Source organism: Nicotiana sylvestris, chromosome 2, assembly GCF_000393655.2.
Source record: "Nicotiana sylvestris chromosome 2, ASM39365v2, whole genome shotgun sequence".
In the NCBI taxonomy this organism is placed as follows: domain Eukaryota; kingdom Viridiplantae; phylum Streptophyta; class Magnoliopsida; order Solanales; family Solanaceae; genus Nicotiana; species Nicotiana sylvestris.
In genome coordinates this window covers 29,658,006-29,684,050 of record NC_091058.1, presented here as the reverse complement: position 1 = coordinate 29,684,050, position 26,045 = coordinate 29,658,006, and the positions used below count along the sequence as shown (strand labels likewise).

The window sequence follows — 26,045 nt, the reverse complement described above, 5'->3', positions numbered from 1 at the left end:
CTAACTTACAAAGATAATCGAGAAAACTTCACTTCTTAGTGCAAATTTCAGACAAATTAATATGAAGTTCTTCAATTTGTAGTGCAAACTTCAGGATAAAATCAGCTTGTTATATTTGAACTTCAGATAGATAGTACAAAACTTCAGATAATTTTTAGTACAAATTTCCACATCAATGATATTTTGAGATTTTAACTTTTTGCCCAGCAATATATAACATAACCTGGAAATTTGAAGGGAATTTCTAGATAACTCCCCTTGCACGGCTAGAAAAACTAGGCAATGGAAGCAACAAAAATAGAATGCAAGCGAAAACGGTCGGCTCAAAATCTTTTGGGCTATTTATCTCAAAAGCACAACCTCTTTGAAAACATCATAAAAGAAGAGGAGGAAAGGAGCGCATAGGTTACAGGAATAAGAGGAGGCGTCTGAAGTTATCAAAATTAAGTTATAAATTAAATAATTTTAAAAATATGGGTATAGGTTAAATAGGAGGTCCTTGCTATTTTTACTGTGGCCGTAAGAGAGTGATTTTCAAAATGAAGCCCACCAGGTGTTTGTTTTTCTGCTTTAAAGAGCTTATTTGATTTTTTTTCCTGTAGTTATTCTTGAATTCCGATTTCTAATTAGCATACATACTAACTTATTTTAATCTCATATATTTGATGTTAGCAAAATAGTCAACTGATCTGCTTGTGTATGTACTATATACGGACGAGGGGGATTTAGGGTAGTTACTCTACACCTACTGTTACAAAATAGTATTGTTTCAAAAATTAATTCAACTGTTTATTGTAATATCGCCATGTATATCAGTATATATGGATGTTAAAAGTAAGCAATGCAATATTTTAAGATCTCATCGTTGTTTCAGTGTTTCAGAAAATTGTGTGTTAGATGAAAAACACGTTAGTATGAAGCAAGCTTCTTATTACCATGCATTATCTAATTCTTCCTAGCGATCAAGTCAGATTATATGGTATGATAACAGTGGTTAATTAACTTTATTTGACCAAAAGAAAAGAAATACTAAGACTCAAAATGACAAAACTCCTGGAAAATAGTGTGGCTGTACAAAAAACATACAAAAAGCAAAAACAAGGCAAACTGTGTGACTACACAAAATAACATACAAAATGCATAAACAAGGAAATCATTCACATGTATACTCTTTTAATTCTGAAAGTAAAGAAAATCCGGGGTTATGTACAAGCTACAAAACCAGTCACAAAGGTGTAATAGATATTGTATGTATTGCAGGTAGTAGAGCAAAGCTAGATTTTAGCTCACTTCTCTCCGTCTTCTAAACGAAGAAGGATATAATGTCTAGCAATTCTCTCCTAGAATATGCATGTAGTCACAGATCAAGAAGCATCTACAAAACACCTGCCAGGGAAAGCTTCATTATGCTAAATGCTCAAACCTCTCAAAAGTGTCTATATATGAGCACCAATGCATTTTATATTTTCACCTATAGTGATCTTTTTTTTTTGGGTTTTTTTTTTGTTTTGAAGAAATGAGCTAATACTTTATGCCTCTGGATTAGGATCTGTCTCGATTTCTTGAGCCAATTCCCTTGTCAACATGTCAGCACGATCATCTTGGCCACCAGCAAAAGTATAGACTCTGAATGCAAATTGGAAGGCCTTCCAAAGAAGTTTAGCTGATCCTTTTTTATGACCATCAATTTTCGGTCCGGCTCCTTCATTTTCCTTTTGCTTTATTTCTCTTCTCTCCTGATTCAACATTAAGTGTTACTTCAAAAGATGTTCACTAAAATACTAAAGTGAGTGATTTCATGAGAATTATACTACATTTGCTACATGCTTTACATTGTGCTAACCTTCAAAGTCAGTTCCATACAGTTTGAGGAAACATCCACCATCAATTCTTTGATACGCACAAGGATGCCAAAATCAAAGTGGATTTTATGGCTTATAAATTTCTTGGATTCTTCATCTTTTGTTCGTTCCAGTGTGTCCATTTCTCCTTTGATCTAGATGATAGAACCATTTGTTAGAGCTACTAATGGAAATATAAAAATCGACAAGTTATCAACTGCGAACTTAGTTTCTACCTTGTTGAAGTAACTCTCAGCTTTTTCAAGAAGTTGACCAACAGGTGGGACTATTGGCCAATTCTGTAGAGTTTTGGCTATTGAATCTAACTTGGTATGAAGTGCTGCTGCCATCCTTAATGCTTCCAACTTCTTGGTAGGAAAATCTTCAAACCTTGCTAGCACCTGTATCAAGATTACTTTAAGCCAACACCCTGAAGCGGGAATCATGGAGAATTATGTATACAACAGTTATATGTGAAACCTGAGATTCATCCGTTAGTTTCTCTAGGTGGGATTCTACAGTTTTGTGGAACTTAATAAGCTCAGACATATCTGATGTTTGGAAAGAGGCAATGGCTGTTTTCATCTCCTTGATTGTTTTTGCATGTACTCTAACATCCTCTTCAATTTGTTGGTGGTATGCTGACCTGAGACATATATGATATAATTTTTATACATAAATCTAACATCTATGAAAGTATCACCTCTACCAAAATGATCGGTTGGGGGATTAATTACCTCTTTGTCATCTCTGCTAATGCATCAGCCATTCCCTGTTTGCCTCCGGCGGGTGCAGCACCACCAACTTTTCCCTTTCTCCCCTTTGCTTTACCATCTAAACTAGATCCTTCAACTTTACCCTTGAGAAGCCGATAAAGATTTCCCATTTGGGATGATCTCTTCAATTTAGTGGCTGCTTTCCTAGGTCCTAGGTTCCTGGCACCTGCAAACCCTGGTGGTGGTGGAGGTGCAGCTCCTTTTCCCATTGGCATGGGTGGAGGTGGTGCTGGCATTCTTCCATTTGAAGTCATTGGTGGAGGTGGGGGTGCAGGTGCCGTGACCTTTGATCCCATGGGAGGTGGGGGTGGTGGAGGTGCTATAACCTTTGATCCTATGGGAGGTGGGGGTGGAGGTGGAATTGATACTACATTTCCTAATTTCATGGGAGGTGGTGGGGGCGGGGGAGGTGCCGCTCCATTTCCTAATGTAGGTGGTGGTGGTGGTGGTGGATGTGTTATTTCTTTTCTTGTCATGGGAGGTGGTGGTGGTGGTGGTGGTGGGGTTGCAGATAACGTTTTGATAGGCGGTTGTGGCATTGCTACATTAGCTGATGTCATGGTAGGAGGAGGAGGAGGCAGTGGAGCACCACTTAGCTGTCTTAACAGTGGTGCAGGCTGTGACCCTTCTGCATTCCCTGATGAAGTGGGTACTGGTGGCGGTGGAGGTGGAGGTGGTGGTTGTGGCGCTGCTGGTGCAAAAGTAGATGGCTGATTCGTTGATAATGGTGGGGGTTGTGACTGGGCCATTGGTGATGATGGTCTTGATATATCCCCATCTGATGAGTGCAAAGAAATCTGCAGAGGAGATGCTGTTTTTTCTGAGTCTATGACCTTCAACGATAAAGTGAGCGGTGATTGTTGCTCTGCTCCTTGTTCTCTTCGCGTTTCAGGAAGCGAAGAAGGAGGTAAAAGCACATCCAAGGTAACATGTCCTGACACTGGAGTATTTTTAGCACCAGTTTTATATGTTCCTTTATTTTCTGATTCATCATCCATACTAGTCAGTAGAATATCCGGCATGTCTGTCATTTCACTATCTTGCCCAAATTCACGATCATCTTTGGCTTTCACTTCAGAATCTTTCTTTGCTTCTGCGCTTGTTAGCTGAACCACAAAATTTGAATCTTGAGCTGCTACATGAGGGAACATGTGGAAAGAGAGGCGCTTTACATCAATAGGATTCAGCTTGCCAACTGCTTGAACCCTGAGTGGCAGAAGAAGAGGTGGAGAGTATGATGCCTTTGTATTCTTCTTTGAAGCATTGCTCATTAACCCAGGGAGAACTGAAGTTGGGGTGACTGGAGTGCTCGAGAGGGAGGATTTGGCGCTCGAGTAAGATTCAGAAAGAACCCTTCCAAATGTGTTGAATGATGGACGTTCATCTCTTATCTGGTCATCGTCATCCTCATCATCCTCATCCATCATATCGAACATCCTTTCACTCGCTAGCTTAATCATATCTTCGAGCAATAAAACTCCTGAATTGGTTGTAATTGAGAGAAAATATTAGGGTCTTTTTCAAGAGTGCCAAATAGATATTTGGTGTTGCAATAAACATATGACATACCATAGTATTCTAAATTGTCTAGTTTACTGACTGAATCCTCCTTGCATTTTACCATCCACTCATCATTGCCTGTCCACATTTCCCCAATTGATATGATAGTATCAAAAAAGCATTGCAGTGCCTGAGAAATGTATGAATTAGGTCAGCACAGTGAACTGTGAATGCGCTATAGCAAACGTTGAATTTGTAATGCTCATTACAGTTGAGTAAATAATAACCTGATGCATCGATGCTTCATCAATTTTTGACAAAGAAATAGATGGATTGATTGAAGGATACAATTGTTGCAGATCTTTCAGCGTCAAAATCAGCAGCTGCGGAAAAAAATTCACGACAGAAGTTACCAAATTCTGCTTTGCTCTTTTTCTTTCAGAGTTTTAACTTCTATACACTGACAATGTAAAAATTTTACATCATCACATTAACATGCTATAACCAGTTAAAGTATAGTGATGATGTAAAAGTTCATAATTCTATCGGTGTATATAAGTTTGAAACCTTTCAAAGAATGTTATTATGATTGAGTTCTGAAGATAAGTAACAGAAGAATACCTCATTTACTGATGCAGAGCCAATGCAAGGAGACAAGTCAAGCAAGTCTCTCAAGGTGAGGATCTTGTTCCTAAGCTCAGTCATTATTATGAAGTTTCCTGCTACTCTACATGAATTGCGCACCGTCGAACCTTTGCTTGATTTAAAACTTTTTGATATTGCGATAGCAGGTGTTTTATTTTTTTCAAGAACAGGTCTTTTCTTTGTCTCTTTCATGTCTTCTTCCTGCAAATGTTTGTTAGCTACTGTTAATGATATACTAATTAATATCCAAAATACAATTTTCCATGTTTCTTTGCCCTCATATCATTATTCACTTCTATGACATAAACATGGTAAATATGTCCAAATCAAGGTGAAGGATCATTTTTCTTTTTTCTTTTCCATTGATGAAAAACTTTTAGGTGGCTTGTCTTCTCGAGTTTTCCTCGGATATCATTATCCTTGGGCTTTCGTGTTCCTTTAACAAAAATTATATAATGGTTGTCGGTTTCTCTCCTTAATCTGTTTCCTCATATGACACAATTCATAAATCGTCTTCCAATTTCAACATGGCCACCTTTCAGGTTTTGCATGAAAATGTAGGATTTAGCATTCTGAGATAGGATTTTCATGCACAAATTAATACAGAACATGTTTATTTTTCAATATGGTTATAACATGTTCGGAGAACATCAGATATTATAAGGAAAAAAGACGAAAGTCTTCAGCGAAAAAAAGAAAAAGAAAAAAGAAGAGACTCAGTTGTGATGAGCCATCTTGAGTACGTTGTGTTTTAAGGATTTATCAGATATTACTATATATTTGGGGCTATAAAGCTCAGTTCTCAAATCAAACATGTTTTATGTCACCTTATGGCTATACGTAGTTTTATTTGCTTAATTTGTTCGATCATATGATACAATTGATTTAAGTACTTAGATTTCCAGGAAAGAAAAAAAAGGAGTCCAACATCGCCGCCACCTTTGAGGTTTTGCATGGTAATATTACCAAAATTTAGAATGTCAAATTTGGATTTTATGATATTAGATACTTGTGTACAAGTACGAGAATTTACATTCTTCATCATTATCAGAATAAATCCAGACAAGAAGAAGTTTTAAGAGAAAATGGAAGAAGAAAAGAAAGAAAGAAAAAGAAAAAATACCTCAAATATTGTACTATGCTTCCTGCGAGAAAAGAAAGGAGCCACGCCAAAACATGCCCCAATTGCCATTTCTAATGTCGAGTAATGACAAGTTTTATACAAGATTGAAGAAAAAGACAACAATAAGAAATAAAATAATGATTGTACCAGGTCAACTTTCTTGGTTTTGACAATTGAAAAACCAAAATTAATATTTGATGACGCAAGAAATTGTTGAATGACAATAATATAATAATAGATTTGATTAAAATATTGCAGAAGGAGGAAGAAGAACAAGAGCATTCAAGATTTCCGAATCAAGATTAATATTAAAATGAAATTTTGTTTATTTTGATTTTTTTAAAAGGTAGGAAAATCGATAAAGAAAACTTGTATAACGTGCAGAGCAAATGAGAGATGATAGGAAGGCTCTTAAGAGTCAACTGGGGAAATTGGTTAATCCAACTTCTCTCATAGACAAACACTTCTTCTCTCTTTTGTTTCCAAAATAGAGAGAGTGAGAGAGAGAGAAAAATTGGAGGTCAATTACTGAAATTATATTTCTTGGTTTTTTGAGGAAAAAACGCGTATGAATCCTGATTTTTTGGGTTTGTTATTGTGTTCTTTTATCTTCTTTTCAAGTCTTTGAGCTGTTTCTGATGAATACTTTCAGATAAAAGTTTATAACGAATATTTGCAGAATCAACTAATCCAAGCTCCTGAAAATCAGGAGCCTTGTAGTGATTAAAACATGTCTACCACTCAAATACTTTTCTTCCTTAGAAAATTTAGGCCAATATGGAGATATTTACATAATGGATCACTTATAAAGTGAGTAAAGATATACTTTCTCAGGTCCATGAGTGACCAATTTGCCTTTTTATTTTGGCTCAACATAAGTGTTCATTAATATAATCAAGAAAAAATTCAATTTGTTTTTTCCAAAATTACCCTTATGTATGTATCCCTAAAAAGTCTTTTACTTCTCATATTAAATTATGCTGCAATATTTAATTAAGGATAGTTTAGTCACACTAATTATATTTGTCTAGAATTTAGTATTTTCTTAACGAGTGTGTCCAAGATAAATTGGTCACTTATTGTGGACTGGAGGGAGTATTTGATATAATATTTTATATAATTAGTTTATTATTTCTATAATATTTCTATAACAAGTTTTTCGACATGGCTGCTTAATGTCTTTTCTGAAAAAACTGAGGGTAATTTAGACTTTCAACCAATACTACTTACGTGTTTTTAGCGTAGCTTACTTATGAACACGTGTTCATTCAATATCCCTCAAGGTGTATTGTAACACAGCATTAGGAGTGGCAAATGTGCGGGTCGGGTCGGATATAGTTCGAGTTAAAAATGGATAATAAAAAAATGAATTAATTATTCGATTCGATCCATATTTAATACGGATAAAAAACGAATTAATCGGCGGATAATACGGATTACTCATATGATCCATGACTTCTTGTATAGGATCACTTTGGAGAATTCTTAGCTTTCTAACTTGAGCAACCCCTTTATAAATATATAAGTCAGACCCATTAGTTATCCATTGATTACTCGTTTGTTGTCCATTTTCTAAATGGATAATATGATTCTTATCGATATTTGACCAGTTTTTAAAATATTTATTATTCAACGGGAATAATATGTGCGGTTAGGTGTTTTGTGGCACCCTGCATATTCGCTTTTAAATTATTAATGATAATTTAAAGTGAAAAAAGTTACCTACGTGCAACATATTCGCTGCTCCTTTTGTTATTATCCATGAAGTGTTGCACGTAGGTAACTTTTTTCACTTTAAATTATCATTAATACTTTTGGGATTTTAACCTTATTTTTGAAATTGGATTCTAAGAATTCTGATTTCATAGATGTACCAAACAATTGAGTGTGGAAGTTCAACGATTGAGTCCGAAACCTTTTCGCTAGAAGAGATCAGATTCCGACATAATCGCCGGTGTTATATCTTTCGATTTTCTTTCTTTTTCATATATATATATATATATATATATATATATATATATATATATATATATATATATATATATATATATATATATATCTGGATTCTTCAGTTTTCTCTTAGCAAATCCTAAATTACTTCCAATTTTGAGTTTTTTTGTTTTTTTGGCCTTCTTTGGTAGTTTACGAATTTTGATATTTGTTTGAGAAAAAATGGGACTTGGAGAAAGACGAGTATGGTAATTTGGGGATTTCGATGTTTGTTTGGTGTGATTTTAGGTGTAATTTCAAATTTCTCCTCTTTAGGGCAATTTGTCTGTAACCCTCAATTGTAGTTCTCACTTCAGGTGAGTTTCGTTTCTTCGTTCTTATTTTTGCACTCTTTTTTTAGTAATGAAGATATACTGGGTATATATTTGTTATCCTATTATTAAGAGGATCGCAGAAGAGAAAAATAATAGCAATTTATTTACTGAAGAAGAGAAGATAACCTTCAAACTGCTCCTTCGCCAAGGATGACAGCAACTCCGTTGAGTTTGGTTCTTTGTATGTCTTTATGAAGTTAGAACATGGTTCATGCTTATTACTCAAAATAATGTTATAGCTTTGCATTTGCAAACAATAATTTTCTCAATTATGCCCACGATTTTAAAAAAATCCTCAATTATGGCAAACCTCCTGCTTACTGGGATCATTACCTATATCCTAGCCATAAGAATTTACCACAAAAGACACCATTTTATATTATTTACTGTGGTGGGGCCTTCTATCCACTTTATGTAGGTTTAGGTAAATTTTGGAAGGAAAACATTAAGAAAATTAAGTCGTTACTAGGGAGAAGCTTTTATCTAAATTGGGAATAAGAAATAGAGAATATAATCATTCCCTGATATGTTTAAGAATTCTAATCTTTAAGTGACACATATCTGCTAAATTATGACTTTGTACTTGATTATTTTACTTTGTAATTGATGGCATCTTATTTGCTTAAAACATTATTCTGCTTGGTGATTGTTATGTATCCCAATGGCTATTTGTGCATTATCTCTTACAAAAAGAGTGTAATTAGCCAACTGCTTTTCCTTTCAGTCGACATCTTGGGATGCTAATTGGGGATTTTAGAAGAAAGAAAGAAAGAAAGAAGGTCGATCAGTCTTGCAAATATGCATATTGGTCAGTCAGATAGTTGCAAATGCATCAAACTTTAGCATTTATGTGGTATTTTTATATCATAAGCGTGGATCTTAGACTTGAGTCCCTCATGCCTTATTTTTGCTACATAGTGCAACACCTACAGGAGCAACTATGTGGCTATTATTTTGTATGCTCAGGTAACAACTATGTTTTTTTATGTCATTCTGATGTTAAATATTTCCTTCTTTTGGCTGTTCCTAAATATCAGATTTATATTTACAACTTACTTAATAGTTCCTTTTGCTAATATGTACCTTGCAGTATGTATAAATATGTGTTGATTAAGAGTTATACTGCTTTAAATTTATTTGGCTGGTCAAAATGGAATTTTAACTAATAGATCGATATGTTTGAGGGGGAAGGAGCGGAAACAATTCCAGGCTATAGAAACTCAACACGAGGTGATTGTTTATGCAACTTATTATTGTAGTGCCCTGCTCCTCTTTGCAAAGTGCAGGCAAACAAATACATAGAAGTCATTGATGTATATAGTTAAAAATTGTTCAGTCAGATAGTTATCCCGCATAATGTAAACAAGTTTATTCTTGACTTTTGAATTTTAAAGATATATAATGTTTTCAAAAAATGGTGCAAAAATTTCCCACACAAGAAGTGATTTGCAAATTGTCTTCAAGAAAATTTTAATTGACCTCTCATTTCGATTGTTGAAATGCTACTCCTCTTTTATATGTATTACTTTCAGTTGAGGGCTTTAATTGACCTGAGAAACAAGCTGCTAAAGCCTTGCTGTGTAAATAAAAGGAGAAGAAAGTTTGTCTATTTCAGCATTACAAGAGGAAAAAGTGATATAAACATTTATGTTACCAAACTAATGTCTCACTTATAGATGTTGAGAACTAAGTTGTGAATATATTTCTTAATTTCATTTGTTCCAATTCTATTTTATCTAAATGTAAATTTAAGTTCTAACCATAACATTTATGGTAAGGTCAGTAAATATAAAGTTGTTTAAGAGGAAATGTAGTGATCTGTGTGTATTGAAAAATTGTGGTGAAGTTCTGAAACTACTGAGCCCTTTAAATGTTGATACTGCTAAATGAATGCTAGGTAAGTCTGCGCCATCGGGTTCGAAGCTGAATGTTCCTTTTTTTGTTGTTGTAATATGCAAGATTTCTAGGAAGTGACTGTATGAAGAAAATTTGATGAGTGTCCTATTGTTTTCTGTTATCCTGTTCTGTCTCTAAAGTTACTTTACATTTGTAACAGATACTTCAAATTGCCGGGCTCAGTACGTTTAAAATTTGACTATTAGAATTTGCAGGTAATATCATGTAAGTTTATTTTTCTTCGTTTGGATTTCAATTCACTTTCTTTTAAATTTTTTGCCATAAACTTTCTGTACTGGGTTGATGCCTTTGTGTTCTTATCTATGAAGATTTGTGTGTGACTAGTAATTTTTTATTTTGAGGATAAGTAGAGTCACTTCTCAATGAGTATCAGTTCAAGGCCTCCTTATATATCACTAAGATAATGGTTGTCTTTCTTGTGAAAAGTATTACTATAATAAGATGTGAAAGCTAGAGGTAACTATATATTTGTACTACAACTCTAAACTAACAGATGTATTCATGTAAAACAAGTTTGGAAGATGGGAAGGTTTCAAAAACCAGATAGGGAATTGATTAGTCACACTAATTAACCTAAGCAAATAATAGTGGTATAAAAATTTCATCAATAATGGTGAATTTGGTGCATTGCTAGATTGTCCAAGCAATGAACAATATATGGTTGATACCTAGCTTACCCAGAAGGACAAGTAGTGCAAGTCCCTCGATCCATTAGCACATTAAGCGCTACGGTGATGCCTGCTTGGAGGCATTTAAAATTTATATTGGGCAATATAGCAATATAGTAAACTGCCTCATTAAAGTTTTCTGTTATCTCATCTTTGATAGAACTTTTCTAGATTTCAGTGATGATAGAATTAACTGTGTGGCTATGCAGGATACAGAAGGAGAGCAAGAAGTTGGTTTGGTGTTAAGGCTGATAACAACCGTAAAAAATGGCAGAAGACTAAGTAGTGTCTCTAATGTAAGGTTGATGATGAAGAGAATTGGCAAGCAACAACAATCTGGTGCTAGCTATATATTGGTGGATGATGAACTTGGTGTGATGTCTCATGTCATGCTTTTTTAATATATTAGCTTTTTAGCTGCTGAAGTTATAAATGTAAGAAACAGGTTAAACGATCATGCCAAACATTCTTTTATGTACTGTATATCGTTAAGTATATATTCTGCATTTCTATCCAGTTTCTTAATTAGCCCATTTTTGTTCTGTTTCTACATTACTATTACTTATAGTCAAATTTATGCCTCTATGAAACATACAAATACCATTTTAGAATGTGAATAAGATAAGACTATTTCACCAAAAAAGTCGTTCTCTGCATCTAGTATTGGTAATAATATTGAAACTCTTTATACTTTCAGCGTGTATAACTTAAATTCTAAAGCCTAAACAATGCCTTGGGTGTGTTTCTTTTGCTCTCTTTGTTTTCGAGGGTGAGAGTGGGGGGAGAGGGTTTCCACATATTGTTTGAGGATTCAATTTGCTTAACTAATTTAAACGCATTTGTCTTTTATCTTGACTATATAAATAAGTGTTATGAATCGAAGTTTTGTATGAAAATGTAATAAAATAGTGTGACCCGACACCGGTTAGAACGTCACTGAGATTCAAACTACAACTGAATTTGTTATTGTACCTCCACAGCTCCATTATAGTGTCGCTTCAGGGTTCAGAACATAATAGCTCAAGTACGACCTTACAAAAACTTGAGTACAATTCAGTAATTAATTTTGACTATGCTTCTCGGCTCTTTTTTTCGACAGAGCTTCTCGACCCTCACTGAAAGGGAAAATGGAAAAGAAAATTGGTCATGGATGATGACATTGGGGCAGAAATTAAGAATAGTAAATCAACTAAACAAGAATTTTGAAAAGTTCAACTGGTGCTTTACCCGATAAATTAGGAATATTGTTCAAACAACTCGAGACCAAACCTTTAGAAATTTCTTCCATCTTGAATAAAAACAGAAAAATATAAAAAGATGAAAGTTTCCTTGTTATGTGTCTTAGTCGTGACTTGTGACTTTGTTCAAGGCATGGTTTCGGACATGTCCCAAATCTAAATAAAGAGACAGTTCAAAGTATGAGAATTATTAATAAATAAATGTATAGATAGATGTTGGAATCTTTGACAGTTCCTGTAATTTCAAGTGGCCCCTTTCATATATCACCCTCTCAAAGAATTGGCTTCCACAACTTTTTTTGGTTACATGAATCAGCCAACAGTACATGCTGTCACATTCCTCACGAATAACTTAGATTACTGGCAAATTCAGAATTTAGACGTTGTGGACTGTGTTCAATATATAATTTACCCACATATACATTAAGGTTCGACCTGGAGCACGAGGTTCTGTCGAAATATATGAAAAGCCAGTCAAAAAGAAAAATAAAATTGGCATAATTTCTTGCTTCCCCAAATATTTCTTCTCCTTTCCCTACCATTTGATAAAGTGGAAACTCTTGAAAGTAAAGAACATACAGAAGTAGTTAACAAAAATAAAGTAAGTGACTGCTTTAACAAAGCTAGTAGTTCTTAAAATATGATATATTATACAAAAAAACATATGTGAATAAGAATATTTTACATATAGCTTTACAAAACATATGAACAAATAGCAGTATACAAATAAAAACAAAGCCTCAATCAACTATACTGGCAAAACCTTATGATGGGACATGAATGTCTAGATTAATGAGAACGAAATAGCATTAAAGCAGCAAGCAACACTGCTTTTATTTCTGTCCTAGTAAAGAAAGAATCTCTAAGTTCCATCGGAAAGACTTTATTTGTCCAAGATATTTGTGGATAATCCATGTATGCACAAACCACACAAGTTGTGGATGTTTCCAAGTTCGTGTTTAAGGCCGGTTCATAGTTTTCCTGGACAGGGCTATGTCCTTAGTGCTTGACCTGTACTGGTAATGTGTGAACTTTGGATGAAGTTGATATCTTTGAGGAAGCTGATTTACTTCCTGCTGGCACTTTCTTGGAAGCTGCTGAACCTGAACCCTTAGCTGCTGTTCTTTCCGCGATTCTTTTCTGTCTCTCAATCACTAATTCTTCCATTCTCTTGCGCATTTCTTCCTCCTATATAAGAAATGAACATGTATGAAATATGAGAAAGATACAAAATAATGGAGGCAAAAACAACTAAAGAATGAGGTTACTGGTGGTTCTCGTACCCGATCTAATTTGCTCTTTTGGGTTGTCAGCTTGTTAGAAGGAGACATCTTCTTGCTCTTCGCTAAAGCATCAATCCTGCTCCTAGACAAGGATCCCCCTGAGACTTTAGACCTTGCATCTTTTCCAGTCTTTGCAGGACCGTCCTTCTTACTTGTGCCTTTACTTTTTGCAGGGGCATTTTCTTCAGTAGAACTATTTAACTCAACAGCAGAAGATTTTTTATCAACTCCCACAAAAGAAGCTTCAATCCCAAAATCCAACTGTGGTTGCCAAGATGCCTCAACGGGATCCAAACTTGGGTCTCTTGTAAGCACCACACAGAGGTCATCAGGTTGACTGGCCACAGATGTACTAACCTTGGCTTTTGATGCAACTGGATCAGTGTTTTCTGTAGCAAGCATGTCTGCATCCATGCTAATGTCTGTTTTCCACCGAGAGTTATAATGATCATCAAAAGATGGTTGAGATTGTACCATGAATGAATCATCAATTGGAGCAGCTCTTTCACTTTCGGGGTGAGAGGAACTTTTCTGCATTGACATGCTACTGTCATTGTCAAATATTATTTGCTTAGCCTCTTGAGTTTCTGAACTGCCAGAGTGGTTGACGACAAACCAATCTTCCCCCTTACTATTTCTAATACTGGAGGATTCAGCACCAAAATCAGACGGAGTTCCCAATGTACTTCCCCCTGATGGTTCTTTGTGCGAAAATAGAAGATGCTCATCTTCAGAAACTCCTTTCTTCAAACTTGGCCGCATATCCTCACCATTGGCAAAATCTACCATGCTAACCTTTGTGCCACTTTCTTCATGATTTTTGGTCATGAGAAGAGAATCATCGGTTGTCAGATGCTCTCTTCTGACCTTCTCAGATCCCAGTTCCGTACCATTGCTAATTGTGAATGAAACCCCGTCACCAGAATTTTTGATTCCACAGCTTTCATCCTGGAAGTTCAAAGGGTCGCTTACCCCATTCATAGTTGACTCCTCACAACTCATCAGAATATTCTGGAATGCACCCCATGCCTCATTTCCTTTTGCTTTCTCAGATGTCTTTGGCGACACACCCTCATTTAGGTCCGTACTGCCATAACCATTTGATTCATTCTTGTTCCTTCGTGCTCTTGAGTTGCGACATTTCTCCAGTATTGCAACAGCATCATCAACCTGCTCTTTAATAGAATCTTCATCGAGTAAAAGAGATTCAGCTGAAGAAGAATCATAAGAGGAACCATCCTTTTCCTCATTCTTTCTATTGGAAGTGATATAATTGATATTGCGGATTACAACTGTTTTTGAGGATTTCTTCTTGTGTTTTTTATTATGTGAGTTCTCCCTTGAAGAATGGTTTTTCTCATGCTTCCTAACTTCATCTGAATGAGTTCCAGAATCAGAGGCACTGGACTCAGTTTGTAAATCGTCTTCTGAACTGTCATGTTCTTTCTCCTTCTTCTTTGATCGTCTGCGAGAGTCTCGAACAGGACCATTTGTTGAGCCATTTACACCTTGTGGCCACTGCATATGTGCTGGATAATATTGCAAAGGATGCATGCCAGCATAAGGAATCTGTTGAGCTGGACCATGAAAGTTGTACATATACGGAGGAATCTGATTCTGCCATGGCATCTGCATCTGAGCTTTTGCTGACATGGACGGCTCTGATGCAGGAAGATTCTCATCTGCACATATATCAGTTGATATTACCCAAAAAAAAAAAAAGCAGAGTCTATGCTGTAGACATAAGTTTTATATGTACATATATTGGTACACAAAACGTTTCTTGATCATTGGTCATCGGTATGTAGTACCATATCCAATAGAATTATTACGACAGGCCCTTTCTTGAGCAGTTAAAACTACAAACGTTGAGCAAATGTTTCCCTTTTATATTGTGACTGATACAAAGTATAAACATGAGACATGAAGTACTTGACAAAGTGGACTATGCCAATAACATTAACAACCAGCTAAACTTAAATCTAATAAAAGAAAATCGGCGCTAGAAAGGATAGACAGGATACCTCTGACACCATTTGAATTTGTTGATTCCTTCGAGTCAGAACTATCCAAAGAGCCACTATTGTCATATGCAAGAATAACACCTTGATTTCCCAAGTAGGACAACTCTGCTGGGGAGCATGCCTTCATTGCAGCTACCTCATCCATCCATTGGCCATCTGTGTGCTTTTGCTTGTAAAGTTCCTTGAAGTCAACACATGCTTCCCTACAAGAAAGATAAGAATACACCATTTGAAATTACAAGACGCCTGGAACTATAACAGTTGACTCAAACTTGACATCCTCCCATATAGTATTATGTATACAGTGAAAGACGTAGAAGCTTCTTATTATATCATCCAAGAGATACACTAAGGAGTTTACTAGTTCCATGTCTAGGTTATGCTTCCTTTGAAAATAAATATATATATATATATATGGAAACGATTCAAAATTTTACGTTTTAGCGAATTGAAAGAGTAAGACACACAGAGATATAAAAGAAGGATAGACATAACAAAGTCCAATGCCCAATCTGCACCCCTTAAAAAGGAGATATTTTTGGTTGTTAGACAGCAGATCTCCTTGGACACTCTGTTTGTGTTATGCACCATAATGGAGCAAAGGTTCGCGATGATGATAGGAACACGCCATAAACATTTCTTCCAACTAAAATAGTCAAATAAAAACTCTGGTGATCCAATTTATACCAGTTGATTTTTATCTACACACATGCTATACAACTTAGGTTATGAAGACAATATACTCTTATCATACCTAAGACGTAAGGCACCAAAAGAATTAGCAAACTGTAGGAGATCATCCAGTTGGTCTATCTCAAAGCCAGCAACTGTTGCACGAGCATAAGCCATGGCCTGTTCTTTCCGAAGTAATGCTTTTCGGGTATCCATGAGACGCTGAAGCCGAACTCTGACAACGATAAAAAATGAAAGTTAACTCAATAAGACTCTCAGCAGAGATGGATTTGTCATTCACTGCTGCTTCGAAGGACAGATAACTTACTTGGAGTTTTCTTTTGGTGCAGCATTATTAGCTTCTTCGGTTTCACTTTTTGCCTAGAATAACCCATTAAAGTGAAATTTTCTGATGAGCTACTAGACTAAAAGAAATCACTAGCCAAAAATCTACTCAAGTAAAATACCTTGAAGGAATCATTTGATTTCCTGGTGGTCTCACTATTAGCTGGTGAGCTTCCTGTAAGTCAAGCAACAAATGTACATTAGCCCCAACCTGAATACCGTATGGACTCTACCGAGAAAGGTACACATGCTATTTCTCATAAAAAGAAGAAAACTGGAATTAACTAGAAAAATAAAATTTACAGCTAATGGACAATGAACGAATCAAAATAATGAAACTCTAATCTGATTTGATGTATACGGTAGGAGAAACTTATCAGTATATGTCAAACATACCTTCCTCTGAATTGCCATTGGAGCATTCATTGGATTGAATGGAACTCTCGATCTGTGAAATCTCTCGTTCCAATCGCATAAACCTCTCAAGAATTTCAGGTGTACTTACAAAGCGTACAAATCTGCAAGCGAACGCAAGGAAAGCCCAAGTAACTAAATTTAGTCTTCTAGCAGCAGCTTCAGATTTTTCTAGATCCAACCAAAAGTTCTTTAATTTTCAGTTACCTAACAGTTTGTAATTAAAATGTAACTTCCAGCATGCAAAAGAATACTGTGAGACAGAAGTAATTAGCAGAGAACAAATGATCTAAAGACAAGAGTGGGCACAGATCAGGTCCCAGCTTCACCACCCTCCTTTTTGAAAATCAAGTAGATGATAAGAAAATTATACTAACAAATAGTTGTCTAATTAGCTTTATTAAGCTATTATATCTGGATAAATCAACAGGTTATTAGCAAAAAGTCCAATAAAGATACCTACTTTTTGAACCCATAATCATAATTTAGAGATGCATTAAGACCAATTTGCCAATAAGGGGGCCTAAAGTATGTTTTTAGTTTACATTATCTTTCTCCTTTACAGCTGGAGTTTTGCATTAATTAGAAACAACACCATAACCATATACAATCACGATCATCTTCAAGAATCTTTCAGCAATTCCAGAAGTTCCAAATGATTTAAGTAACAACAACAACAAACCCGGTATAATCCGACAAGTGGGGTATGGACAAGTGGGGTATGGGGAAGGTAGTGTGTACACAGACCTTACCCCTACCTTGAGGGTAGAGAGCGTGTTTTAAATAGACCCCAGCTCAAGGAAAGATGAAAAGAAAACAGTAGCAACAAACAGTAACAACAATAAGATAATGAGAAAACAAAGCGAAAGGCACAGCATGTAATAGAGATCTAATAATAATAGAATACAAGACTAACTACTAATACTACTGGTATGGAGAAGAAACACGCCCGACTACCTACTAACCTTCTACCCTAATTAGCGACCTCCACACCTTCCTATCAACTAACTTATTCAAGTAACATTTACCAATATTGATGAACAATGAACCACATACATTTGAAGGAAATTTAAAAGCTTTAAACTTGCAAAAGATCAAATAAAGATTATACCTTTGGAATGTGGATTTGGTGAACCAGTAGGCATGAGTTGAGGGTGGGCGCATAGTGATTGAATAGCCACCTTTTGGAATCTGATCTTTAGCAAATTGCAAGTGAGAAATGAAAGGTTCCACCAACCCAGAAGCCAATTTCTCACTTTTACCCCCAGAAAACACCACAAGATCACATCTTTTTCCACCAAAAAACAGAAAAAAAAAATCCCAACATTATCAGTTTCCATAACATTTTAAGCTAAAAATAAGTTAAAACAAGAACTGATTAATACGTAATCTAATCATAAAGAAAGAAAAAAACCAACCTTGTTCTAGTTGGGGTAAGCTTCAACAGTGCATAATCAAGAAGGGTCCTGGAATCCATGCTCAATTTGGCTTAGTTTGAGAAAGGGAAAATGAGTGAAAGAAAAAGAATTGAACTCAAATAGCAAAAGGAGTGGGTGTAAAGAACAAAGACATGTTCAAGAACGTGACATTGAGAAATCTTTTAGTTGAAGATGAACTGTATTCTCAACACATTGGAAGAGAGCCAGCAAGAAATGATGAAGCAATGGCAAGAGTTGCACATGGAAAGAGATTTTTGAGCTTGTGACTATAAGCATATTTTTTCTTGACAATATGGTAGTGGGCCCCCTTTAACATTGCTGGCCCCACATTTTCTCTCAATTATTTCATTTTATTCCACCCATTATCTCTTTGTCTTCACTCTTTCTTTTTAAAAAAAATCTCCAAGGCCTCTAGAAAAAGATGCAAATTTGTTTGATTTTTTTAGGTGAACCGACAGTTTTTCAATTTTTCTTTTCAAAATTTAATGTATGAGTATAAACTTTCTTATACCAAAGATCTATAATGCGCATAATTTTGCAAGTTGAATGCTGAGAATATATAGTATAGTCCTCCTTTTGTTTTTGTTTATATGACACTATTTTTTATTTAATTTTTTTCAAATAATTTTTTATTTAATTGATTAAGATTTTATAGCCATATAAATATCATGTCATGTTTAAAATTATAAATTTTAAAAAATTATTTTTTCTTACACTCCTTAAAAAATCATTTAAAAAAATATCATGTCATTTTTTCAGTCAAATATATTCATATAAATTAAAGTTGAGAGAATAATTATTTTTGCACATAAATTTTTTTAGTTAGAAAGTCAAGCAAAAAAGTTAATGCCAAAGAAATAAATTCCAGGAGAAAAAATGCTTGTTTTCGTTAAATTATTGAAGAATTAATCCAAATAGGCACCTGACTACTTAAATTAAAAATAGCCGGTGAATATATAATGTATGCATAATTTATGTTTTACATATGTATAATTGTATATAATTAATGTATAATTTATGTATATGGTTAGAAAAAGTAAACAATTAATATGACCGACTATTTGTGTAAAGATCCCATTATTATTTCCCTTACTTTTGTCTTGTTAATATGATATATTCTCATGCATGAACATAAGTTGTCTATGGTTGCTTTAAGGATCATGAAAAGAATGGTTTTCCTTCTAATGGGTCCAGAATTGAGATCTTTGACTTTATAATCGATCATGATCATGTTTACATATTTTAAAACTTTTTTAGCAATAATAGTTGGTAGTGTGTATACGTAGATGAGGTGGAAATTAAAAGATAATTAGGATTAGTTGGGAGGTCTACGTCTTTTCTAACCTCACTGTCTCACTTAATTGAGAAAATGGACTGATGGTGTCGGAGTGCGCTTATTTTAATCTACTTGTTAATTATTGGTGGATCTTACTCTAACCTCTCCACTTTGCTAATCTTTTTGTGAAGAGTAAATCTTTAACTTTTGAATCTAATTTATATATGTAATTTGTTTACACTATCAGGTTAAATTGTTAACATGACTTGCAATAATATGTCATTGTCTAATAAATTCTAATATCTCAGCAAGAAAAAAAGAAGCCGAAAATAATGGATGAACCGAATTACACTTGTTAATATAATAAGTGAAATCAGTAACCTGAATAATAAGGCAGTACAAATTATATTACACTAATAGTTAAAAGTTCTATAGACTAGCCGATTACATTACTGTTTTGCGACTAGCTAGGTGGACATCTGATTTACAGAGAAATCAAAGAAAAAGGGTACAGTGCCTTGCTTCTGATCAAAGGTAGGAACAAGAAAAAGTTATACTAGATAACATCTCCTGGTTCCTTAAAGCATTTTCTTCTGAATGTTTGAGTGACAAGTGAGCTACCCAAGATTGCAAACGGGAATCATTCCACTACTCTGAAAGCAGAAATAAATGTAGTCTAGAATATAATCGTGATCCACACGATCGAGTTGACATTTTTTTGGTGAAATAATAGGTCAACTCTTATTAAGTTGTCCAAATTAAAAAGGCAAAAGGACACTTAACAACTACTACTATACTCTATTTTCTTACTTGATCTCAGTAATTCTGTACGAATCTGGATCTGATATTTTAAATGGAGCTTGAAATGTTAGTAATTATACACAAAATATAGTCCAACTCAATATAAATTATCATAAACGTTCAAATATGTTTAAAATAAGCTCCTAAATATGAATAGAAATTTTTAGCTCCATATGTTACTGTGAATAGGAAATACTTACTACTGCTACTAGTCTACTACCACTACTACTGTCGTTACAGTATTTTTGGTAACAGTATTGGATAATCAGTGAAGGGATGTCAATTGACAAATTATATTGTTTACTCCATTCAATTACGGTATTGCTAGTAGTATTCTTGTATTTCTTCTTCATCAAAAAAAAGTATTCTTATATTTCTTAATTTTAGATCTTGTTGTTGTTATTGTTGGTTGCTTCTTGTTTAGTATTTCTTAAGCCGAAAGTCTATCGGAAACAACCTTTCTACCTTTACAAGGTAAAGATAAGGTCTACGTAAACAATATCCTTCTCAAACCCCACTTGTGGGATTACACTTAAATTTTTTTTATAGTTGTTGTAATCTCAATTTGAATATAACAATATTACGGAAAAGAAATATTTAAAATTTTGACAGGTTCTTCGAAGCATGATCACTTATTATTTAAAATATCATTAGGATATTAGTAATAATTATTACATAAAGACTAATAATATACTAGTACTACTTGTTTTATCATCATGACTAGAGGACCAAAAAGGCTTGAAAAGCAAAAGACAATGAAGGTAAAGAACATTTAATTACTAAAAAGAAGGATTTCCACCAAAAAGCCAACTATAAAAGGAAAGATCCATCATTTTCATATTTATTATACAACGCTATAGAAATAAAAGATCAAATCATTTAGCCGTAATTTCAAGACAGCCATGATCCAGCTAATATATATGCCTTTGCAACTTGCAAGTAGTGACATTTAAATCTCACCAATAAAGAAAATGAAAACGAAGAAATACGGCGTATATCTCATTGGCTAGCTAGCTTTTGGCACAAACTACGTGTATATAGCAGCCAATTAAAAATATTCATGCATAGCAGGAATATAAAGATTATTACTGACAAATTTTAATTTTAAATTAATTATTATTGAATATTATATTGAGGTTGTTGTAGGAACCAATAACTTAATTCTTGGATCCACCTCTGACCATAGCAAGACAAAGTAAGGCAAATTTAAGATTTGAACATCATGAAGTTTCACTCTATTTACTACTCCCTCCGCTCACTTTTACTTGGCATCTTTTAATTTTTCATATCCCTTAAGAAATAATAAATGAAGTGTATAATTTACCATGATACCCATATTAATTGATGCATATTTTATTGGATTTAAGAAAATGATTTGAAATGAATAATAAATATTATGGGTAAAACAGGAAAAAATGTGTTATCTTCTCTTGATATGTGTAAAGTGCCAAATAAAAGTAAACATCTATTTTTAGTATACATGTCAAGCAAAAGTGATAGGAGGGAGTACAATTACCTCATCACTAGTGACCAACTAAGGGATCGTTTGGTTGGGTAACAAGTTATTCGATGATTAATTATCCCGCGATTAGCTATCCCACCCAGTATTTGAAAATATTTTTTTTGGGATTCGCCTCGGGGCTCGCCCCAGGGCGGGGCACTATCAAAACGTCTTGAGACTCATTTGTCGAGTTTAGTTCTGTGAGGCTTATGCCTCCAAATGCCCGACTATGTGCCCTAAACACACCACTACAAGAAAAAGCGCTATTAGGGACGAGAAAAATGGTCCCTAAAAGTCTGTTTCTGGTCTTTAATCTCAATAGCGACGGAAAAATCTGGTCGCCACCGGTCGCTATAGGCTCCGACGCTAAAGGTCAATAGGGACCAGATTTTTGCACTGGTCCGTAAAACTCTTTTGCGACCATGTTTTTGGTCCTTAAATACATTTTCACGGGAAGTTTGAGTAGTCCTCAAAAGTCATTTACGACCAGATATCTAGTCCTTGGCCACAAAATGTTGTACCTAAATAATACATGTTCTTTTCTTGTCACCTTTTTCTAACATATCATACAATTTTTAGCACAGACAATCAAATTCATATAAACAAAATTATCAATCGAATTAAATAGAGGTTCGGATTAATATTCCATAAGAAATATTATTTACAAAAATATATAGTCACGATACCATATACACAACTCATTAGCCAAAGAATCTAACAGTACCCCTAAGTACATAATAAAATGTTTTGCCAAACAATATTGGCAAAACATTAACTAACTTGTCAACTTTTTCAAAACATTCAAATTTGCATCATGACTTGTAAACGGAAGTCTCCAAATCCTGTAAAACATACAAAGTAAAATGTATTTAGAAAAAAAAAATGCATTCAGCCAATTAGTCGAACAGATGGCGTGCAATTATAAGGATATCTATGAAATTGAAATCTGAGTTAGCCATTTCTAAAAAAAAATAGGAAAAATAATCACAACAATCTTACACTAATTTAGCAGTACCACTATAGATGAATCTTCACAAAATAAATATCACAACAAGAGCAAGAAGAACACACATAGTTCCAAATTAAACCAAGGACGCACCTGAAGCTCTCTTTGAATATATGAATCTACATGCTTCCTGACAATGGCGACAGAGTAGGCAAGAAGGATTCCGGCGAGTTCTAGGCACAGGGTCAAGTGTACACGCTGGAGAACATAGATAGATGAGAAAATCATTTCCAAAAAATATAAAAAATAAAGCTAGTTGTTATACTCAAAGGATGCCAGAATTATTACCCTAGGTCCAACAACGGTGAATAGAACAAGTATCGAGAGTTGATTTGTCGAAAACTGGTTTTGGCAAATAACGGAGATGAAGATTAAGACTTGAGAAAACGAGAAAGGGACAACGATTTTAGATAAAGAGAATAGACGGTAGCTCCGCTGCCAAAATTAGGTTTAAGGATTTTGAGAGGCGGAGAGTTATGTTTTAGAGAGAATGCTTTTTTAGATTTTTATTTTATTTCTCCATTCTTTTTCGAAGTCAAAATTTATTTGGCACTTATACCCGCTTGATTTAGATAATTAGAGACCAGTTATTGATAATTATAAGGACTGTTATAAATATATTATATTATGGATGTTCATTTAGTACTCTGTTGTAAATAATCTTCCTAAAGAAACTTATCCATATGGGACTCCACCGTAAATATGTTTATCTATTTAGTACTCTATTGGAAATAAGACTTCGGTACCCGGTTATGGATAAACATTACCCTAGGTAGAAGATTATCCATATCTGGTATAGTAGCAGCTTACACAGCAGCTTGCAGTAGCAACTTACACAGCAGCTTGCGTAGCAGCTTACACAGCAGCTTGCAGTAGCAGCTTACACAACAGCTTGCGTAGCAGCTTACACAACAGCTTCCTTTCTTCTATAAATAGAAGAGATTTCAGTTCATTATGTACATCAGTTTGAATTCGAAATTACGGCTGAAGTTTGAATTCAATGGAGGAAGTTGATCCTCAGCAGACAGAACAAAGGGATGAAGCTTGTGCTCAGAAAAGCAAAAGGCCAGTATCATTCCCAACAGCCTTTCGAAGAGTGAAGCACTAGTTCTGAAAGAATCAGAATCCCCCAGCAGTGTTATCCTCGACAGCGTTATCCCCAGCTGATAACATTCTATCCCCCAACAGGTAAGTAAATAATTCCCCAACAGTGTTATTCCCCAACAGTCTCGAGGAGTCCAACACAAGTTTAGTGAAAATCGGTATCCTCAGCGGTTCCTTTCGGGGAAAGGCAAAACGAGTCGTAAGGGAGGTAGTCTTCGAAGTAAGAAGCTATGTAAAAAGAAAAAAAAAAGAAAAAAGAAAAAAAGAAAAAGAAAAAAAGAAAAAAAGGGAAGTAGTTTGCAGAGGAATGAAACATCCTACTTAAAAGGAAGTAATTTTGGAAGGAGAAAGATAACATATTTACTCAGTAGAGTTATCCTCAGCAGTGTTATCCCCAGTGGTTCATCGAGATGCAGAAAGCATCCTCGACAGAGTTTCGGGCAACCCAGAGTGGGTAAGGAAGAAAAGGAAGAGTCATCCCCATCAAAATAATCCCCAGCAGTTTTGAGGGAAGACAACACAGGTAAGTAAATAATTCAGGAAGAAGGAAATGGTTCACGCATAGGAGATGCATTTCCTCCTAAGTTTGTTTTACCCATAGGAGATGCATTTCCTCCTAAAGTTTTAGTTTTACCCATAGGAGATGCATTTCCTCCTAAGTTTTAGTTTTACCCCTAGGAGATGCATTTCCTCCTAAGTTTGTTTTTTACCCATAGGAGATGCATTTCCTCCTAAGTTTGTTTTTTACCCATAGGAGATGCATTTCCTCCTAAGTTTTTTTTTTACCCATAGGAGATGCATTTCCTCCTAAGTTTGTTTTACTCATAGGAGATGCATTTCCTCCTAAAAAAATTTTTTACCCATAGGAGATGCATTTCCTCCTAAGTTTATTTTTACCAATAGGAGAGACATTTCCTCCTAAGTTTAGTTTTACCCATAGGAGAGGCATTTCCTCCTAAGTTTAGTTTTACCCATAGGAGAGGCATTTCCTCCTAAGTTTATTTTTACCCATAAGAGATGCATTTCCTCCTAAGTTTACTTTTACCCATAGGAGACGCATTTCCTCCTAAGTTTAGTTTTACCCATAGGAGATGCATTTCCTCCTAAGTTTGTTTTAGTTTAACCCCATAGGAGATGCATTTCCTCCTAAGTTTAGTCTTACCCATAGGAGAGGCGTTTCCTCCTAAGTTTATTTTACCCATAGGAGAGGCATTTCCTCCTAAGTTGTTGTTGAAATCAGGAGTCCGCCTGAAGAACGGAGACATACAGTTTAAATTTCAAAAATCAGGAGTCCGCCTGGAGAATAGAGACATTCAATTTCAAATTTAGCAATCAGGAGTCCGCCTGGAGAACAGAGACATACTTTTCAAGTTTGACGTCAGGAGTCCGCCTGAAGAACGGAGACATACAGTTTAAATTTCAAAAATCAGGAGTCCGCCTGGAGAATAGAGACATTCAATTTCAAATTTAGCAATCAGGAGTCCGCCTGGAGAACAGAGACATACTTTTCAAGTTTGATGTCAGGAGTCCGCCTGAAGAACAGAGACACACAGTTTAAATTTTAAAAGTCAGGAGTCTGCCTGGAGAATAGAGACATGCCATTTCAAAGTTAGCAATCAGGAGCCCACCTGGAGAATAAGGGAATACAATTCAAATTCTAAGTAGTCAGGAGCCCCTCTGAAGAATAGAATGGCGATTTATTGGTTGAAATCTCGCCAACCTAAAGAAAGGAGTGGCATTTTTAAAGTTGTTGTTGAAGTTGGGAGCCCGCCGAGATAACAGAGGCATACATTTCAGTCTTTACATTTCAAGTGTTGAAGTTGGGAGCCCGCCCAGATAACAGAGGCATACATTTCAGTCTTTACATTCCAAGCGTTGAAGTTGGGAGCCCGCCCAGATAACAGAGGCATACATTCAGTCTTTTCATTTCAAGTGTTGAAGTTGGGAGCCCGCCCATAGAACAGAGGAATACATTTCAGTCTTTATATTTCAAGTGTTGAAGTTGGGAGCCCGCCCAGATAACAGAGGCATACATTTCAGTCTTTTCATTTCAAGTGTTGAAGTTGGGAGCCCGCCCATAGAACAGAGGAATACATTTCAGTCTTTATATTTCAAGTGTTGAAGTTGGGAGCCCGCCCAGATAACAGA

The 26,045-nt window shown here is 35.1% G+C and overlaps 2 protein-coding genes and 2 long non-coding RNA genes across 11 annotated transcripts; 1 reads left to right on the top strand and 3 right to left on the bottom strand.

Annotated features, from left to right (window-relative positions):
- Window positions 1–1,093: 1,093 nt before the first annotated feature.
- On the bottom strand, window positions 1,094–6,498 carry LOC104215639 (uncharacterized protein At4g04980-like). Its single transcript, XM_009765484.2, has 9 exons — window positions 5,886–6,498; window positions 4,739–4,963; window positions 4,405–4,500; window positions 4,187–4,307; window positions 2,579–4,097; window positions 2,322–2,487; window positions 2,078–2,242; window positions 1,844–1,996; window positions 1,094–1,736 (listed from the first exon to the last, which is right to left on the bottom strand). Exons 1-9 carry the CDS (start codon window positions 6,165–6,167, stop codon window positions 1,530–1,532), a joined length of 2,934 nt encoding a protein of 977 aa, XP_009763786.1. The 5' UTR covers window positions 6,168–6,498; the 3' UTR covers window positions 1,094–1,529.
- A 1,102-nt stretch (window positions 6,499–7,600) lies between these two features.
- On the top strand, window positions 7,601–11,310 carry LOC104215635 (uncharacterized). Of its 8 annotated transcripts, none has more exons than XR_708248.2 (5): window positions 7,624–7,664; window positions 8,124–8,191; window positions 8,934–9,175; window positions 10,266–10,320; window positions 11,004–11,310. It is a non-coding gene; the product is annotated as an uncharacterized lncRNA (long non-coding RNA). The 8 variants fall into 8 exon arrangements; XR_708249.2 differs by lacking the exon at window positions 7,624–7,664 and adding an exon at window positions 7,671–7,839; XR_708251.2 differs by lacking the exon at window positions 8,124–8,191 and having other exon boundaries at window positions 7,601–7,664.
- A 1,328-nt stretch (window positions 11,311–12,638) lies between these two features.
- Window positions 12,639–18,449, bottom strand: LOC104215637 (COP1-interacting protein 7). Its single transcript, XM_009765481.2, has 9 exons — window positions 18,189–18,449; window positions 17,882–18,058; window positions 16,753–16,874; window positions 16,479–16,531; window positions 16,340–16,392; window positions 16,094–16,246; window positions 15,340–15,542; window positions 13,316–14,997; window positions 12,639–13,220 (listed from the first exon to the last, which is right to left on the bottom strand). The coding sequence occupies exons 1-9, from the start codon at window positions 18,245–18,247 to the stop codon at window positions 13,032–13,034; spliced, it is 2,691 nt and encodes an 896-aa protein (XP_009763783.1). The 5' UTR covers window positions 18,248–18,449; the 3' UTR covers window positions 12,639–13,031.
- A 3,931-nt stretch (window positions 18,450–22,380) lies between these two features.
- Window positions 22,381–23,318, bottom strand: LOC104215638 (uncharacterized). Its single transcript, XR_708259.2, has 3 exons — window positions 23,082–23,318; window positions 22,887–22,991; window positions 22,381–22,629 (listed from the first exon to the last, which is right to left on the bottom strand). It is a non-coding gene; the product is annotated as an uncharacterized lncRNA (long non-coding RNA).
- Window positions 23,319–26,045: the final 2,727 nt, after the last annotated feature.